The sequence below is a fragment of the Schistosoma mansoni genome (genome assembly GCF_000237925.1).
Source record: "Schistosoma mansoni, WGS project CABG00000000 data, supercontig 0325, strain Puerto Rico, whole genome shotgun sequence".
Taxonomy (NCBI): Eukaryota; Metazoa; Platyhelminthes; class Trematoda; order Strigeidida; family Schistosomatidae; genus Schistosoma; species Schistosoma mansoni.
Window position 1 is genome coordinate 54972 of NW_017386177.1, and position 5367 is coordinate 60338.

General features: G+C 34.2%; 1 protein-coding gene across 1 annotated transcript in view; it reads right to left on the reverse strand.

Annotated features, from left to right (window-relative positions):
• Smp_199540 (inositol 1,4,5-trisphosphate receptor, putative) overlaps positions 1-3663 on the reverse strand; it is a gene marked incomplete at both ends in the record, with an annotated part of 43177 nt that extends 39514 nt beyond the window's left edge. The window contains one exon of the mRNA XM_018789452.1: positions 3580-3663. Within this exon, the coding sequence (XP_018644713.1) occupies positions 3580-3663 (84 nt within the window). The remainder of the gene's footprint in view (positions 1-3579) is intronic.
• Between the last annotated feature and the right edge of the window lie 1704 nt (positions 3664-5367).

Below are 5367 nucleotides of genomic sequence, written 5' to 3' on the forward strand. Positions count from 1 at the left end.
TTTTCAAATAAGATTCAATTTGACAGGATAATCCTCAATCAACAGACTAGAAGTGATCATTGGTTTTTTTTAAATTTACAAACAGACATTAACACCATCGGATACCGGCCGGCTCAGTGGTCTATCGGTTAAGTGCTCTGGCGCGAGACTGGTAGGTCCAGGGTTCGAATCTCGTGAGTGCGGGATGTGCACTTCTGAAGAGTCCCATAATAGAACGAAATGACCGTCCAGTGTTCCCAGGTTTTCCATGGTGGTCTAGCTTCAATTGACTCATGATTTCAACTATGAAAATTACAAACTACGATTTACTACATTTCGGTAGTCAAATGATGTGAAATGAAGAATGAAGAGAGTGAAATGTTTTGTAGATAATGAGAAACTATAAAACATACCTACTATTTTAAAATGATAAAATATTCACATTGATATATAAATTCAAAGAGAAATTCTTAGCTTATTAGTAGAATGTCTTTTTGTTTATGCTAAAAGTATAAACAAACTACGGTACAATCACTAGACTTTTATATTTTAAAACATATATCGGTATTTCTTTATAGTTTAGCAAAAAAAATGTAAATATTACACAATTATTGTTATTCTTTTCATCAGGCCACCAGGTTACTTCGTTGGAAAAAAAAACGTATTGAAAGGTACGTCACAGATCTCTGTCTACTGTAAACCAGAAAATACATTCCAGACTTTCACAATGAACTATCAAGCTAGATGTAAATATCATCATATCTAAACACATTTAATCTCACCATGATGATATATTCATTAAATTTCACTAGTAATAAAATACAAGCGGCCGTCAATCTATGTTTATCAGCCTAGGGTTGTAGAGATTCTTGATTACTAATTGAGTTCATGAAGCGATCAATGTTAAACCACCATTGAAAAACTGGAAGCACCGGACGGCCGTTTTGTCCTAATATGAAACTTCTCTCCCTCTCAAAATGCGCTCACATGGCCACGCGTATACAGACTCTGTCAGGGAAGTCATACTCACTACCTTCTCGTGACGGTAGTGTTGTTCACGAAATTGAGAGGATGAAAAGCGAATGTCCGGCGCTTTAACTGGGTTGGTGGACACGGAAAGTTCACCTAGGGGAGTTGCAAAACCCTGATTCCAAACCAATGGTGCACATGGGCTCCAATATCCTGAGGGAACAAATTGCGTACGAATCAATCGTTGATCACCGGCTACCATGGGACTACATCTCCTTACGATGCTCCATTGCCTTGTGGATCAGATCTTTCGGTCAAAGTCTCCGGGTGTGGGCCCCTAAGAAAACTATTTGCTTCGGTTTGGGCACCTGAGCAGTATCACAGCCCTCACACAAATCGCATGAGATTTGTGTGGTGCATATGTATCTGGTGCTTCCTTGTACCAATATTTATGTATTCAAATAAATAAATAACTGGACTTGAAACCAAAACGTTTGGTCCTGTGCGAACTCAACCTCTAGACCACTGAGTCGGTATCCAACAGTGTTAATGCTCAACTTCGACTAATCCAGATATTGCGCAATCATCTTCCATTGTCTCCAGTAGGTAAATGCCTCACACCCGAGACGGTTGAACTCCACAGATATACATTAAGCCCGAGGAAACACAATCTTTTACAACAACAAAATAACACCACAGTTTATACAGTCCAGTATCTATCATGTTCAATGTAATCGTTTAACTTAACTTCATATTATCTATATAAGTTCATACACAAAACGAATTAAAACATATATGTATATGATCACTTACTACAAGACTATAAAAGAAAGGATGTATAAAAATTCCAAAACCAGTAAATATGATCAATATGAAATTATGTATTAATTTATAATATAGTTGATTTATATTTGGAATTTTTAAATTAAATAAAGATCCTTGAAAATATCTCAAGAGTCCATGTACAGTAAAGAAAATATTATTCCACCATGACGATGACGATAATGTTGATGATGAATGTAGGTATGAAATTCGGTTTTTGGCATTGACCAATTTTCTTTTTTCCTTATTATTTATATATTCGAAATATTTCCAATTTGTTTCATTTATATTAATTTCATTAGAGAATAAACAATTTTTATAATTTTTTATAAGAAGATATTGTTTATAAATGATGAGTAGATTTGCAAATCTGAAAATGAACTAAAATTTTAATATAAATCGGTATACAATTAATCAAAGTGGGATTGATAAATAAAAATATATTCAGAAAGGGTTTTGTGGAGATTTAGTATTGTCATAGTTGAAAGCATGAGTCAGTTGAAGGTAGACCATCCAGGAAAACCTGGAAGCAACTGGTGTTCTAGTGAGAAGCAGTAACCAGTGAAGTTTAAACCACGTCTGTTGTGAGATAGGAACTCACTGAAGACAATTGGTGAACGGTTGCTCAACTTCGTGGATTGGTTGAAGTTAGAAATAAACACCTGTGGTCTATCGGTTAAGTGCTCTGGTGCGAGACTGGTAGGTCCTGGGTTCGAATCTCGCGAGGCGAGGTCGTGGATGCGCAGTGCTGAAGAGTCCCACGATAGAACGAAACGGCCGTTCAGTGCTTCCAGGTTTTTCCTGATGGTCTAGCTTCAACTGACTCATGCTTTCAACTATGAAAAAATACATCCGACTGTTATCAAACTGTATATTCACTTACCATGATTGAACTTGCAAGAACAGGGTACTTTTGATATTAAATACACTGATTAGATCAATAGAATTTATTGTAACTATTTGAACTTATCACAATAGGATATATCTGAAGACTTATGGCAATTCATAGTCAATGTTAAGCTATTATTCAGGCAACGAGTGAAATTTTTTTAGAAAAAACAATTCTTTTTATTAATCGGTATCCAGACGACAACCGATTATGTACTCACATCTTAAATGACAGTTTCACTGATGTCTATCTCTCTAGGAATACGATACAATTATCTAGATATTAAGGCGAGTACAATTTAACAATTATGTTTAGAATATCAGTATACTAATGAAATAATTACTTTTGCATAAATATGATGGATGTTTAACTCATTTATTCCAAAAATTACAAGGTTAGTGTGATATTCCTCATAAATATACACGGAGTAGTTGTCTCATAATTGCTAGCCATAGTTTAAAAACATACTGAAAGTTTATATTAACAAGTTATATGAAAATATCTACTCATTACACTGATCAAATAGTCTTGAATATCAGCAACTGGGAAACTCAACCCCTTTGGTAACTGTATTATATGTGCTGGACAAATGGGCGGCTGTGTGACACTAAAAGCGAAAGGACAGAAATTAAATGTTTGAAACCAATATGTACTGGATTGAAGTCAGAGCGTGAACTTCATCGCCTTCATTCAGGCACACTCAACTGAATAGTATTGAATAGAACTAAGCCTTCGAACTGCTAACACTACCTTATAAATACACCATGATCTATTCAATTTTCATCTCACTTTAACCTTAAATCTGTTATGTAAATAACTAAACCTGGGAACAATAAATTACCACAAAAAGAAAATGGAAAATGTTGATGATTTTATTTGTTAGTGAGAAATTTCAAATACCTAAAATAAAAAAAACTTACATTAGTTAGTCCTAATACAAGAATTACATTTTCAGTACCACAGGCAAATAACAAATATAAAGTTTCTAATCCAATGTATATTTGAACTAACAATTGATTTGAAGAAACAAGGCATAGTACAACAGCGAATATGGCAATTGGTATTACAGTAATTTGAGTTTCCAAATTATAGAAATCATAAGCTAAAAAATGTAAAATAACCGAAAGGTGTATTTTGGAGAAAACATTGCCTCAATTTCAATGGATCATTATGCGTTACATGTAGAAAAGAAAAAATGAATGAAAATGTCATACAAAAGCTATGACAAACTGTTATTCAGTGTTATTCACGATTTTAACAGGACTCCTTCAAGAGATTCATTGATAACTTACCTTTGTGTTAAGATAACTTATTTAAAAAGTACATGTTTATGTATTTGGCCATAAGAAGAAAATTCAGTGTAATGGCTGGTGATAAAAAAACGCCTTCCCAAAACCGAAAACATGGAGAGGGTTTGAACGTGTTTGAGTAATTTAAACACTAAGCCACTATGCTTTGTATTGACTAGTTAAATTATTTTTTCAAAGACGAAATGGTAATTTGCTCACTACTGACTCTTAATGATATTGAATTTTCAATAAATTTATAGAATATGGAATTCAGCCCCTTTACACATCAAGGTACTACGTTTAAAAACTATAACCATAGACGGCACTAATGTAAGAAATTATTCAACATTGGAACTCAACTCTTTGTAGTTATCAACAATCATTTCACACAGCGTTACTAATAGTATGAGAATGATCAACAATCAATAACTGCATGGATTGTAATAATCTATCTCTGAACGTCCAAAAATAAAAAAAGATGGATGGTAAGAGACAGATCAATTGCAGTCTTAAACATTATTCTGAAGATTCAAACAAACAATACCAAGTGAATTTAAACTTCACCCCATTCCACAAGCAAGTGGCTATCAAGACTCAGTAGTTAAGTGGATAACACGATAGTGTTTCAAACGAATAATACTGGGTTCGCATCCCAGAGTGAACACCAACTCTGAGATACAGGTAAATCCAGATGACAAGTCCCAAATAGGACGGAACGTATATTCTGGATTTCACTGCTAGCTACTATCCGTCTTTGCTTATAATTCTTGTGACCTGAGGCAATATCGAGGCAATCCACACAGGATACACATATGCCAATAAAACACTGATCGATTGCAGTCCGGTGTCGTAGCTCCAACTGCATTTACCAATTTACATGTACGTGCCAAAGCACATACATTGAAAGAAGCGAGAGAAGAGTACATGTTCGCACACCATTGACATTTCTCATGCTTTTAAAATCATTAGCAAGCAAAGAAGTACAACTGCTCTCCGGTTTGCTGAAGCGATCGCTACAAAAAAAAACTCAAACCGGATCTATGTACTCAAAAAGAGACAGTGATAAATCTATTACTACCCTGGTAATCCATTTTTTTTTAATAATTTTTTTGGATATTAGTTTTATTTTAGTTAATATTTAGTTTTTATTATATTCCTCTTCCATTACCCAATTCTTAAACCACCCTTTCTCTCACACATTTCCGCTCACTTGTCTCTCTTAAATTATATGAACTCACCAAATTCTATTCAATTATTACGTAACCCACCCTAATTGTTTTTAATTCCATGACTCCTTTATTACCTCTAAAATTATCACACATTTGATCTTATCTGTCTTTTAACTCCACTCAACGATTACACCACCCATCCTTTATGCTTCCTTAATTCTAATACCTAATAACCTCTGACCTTTCTTTG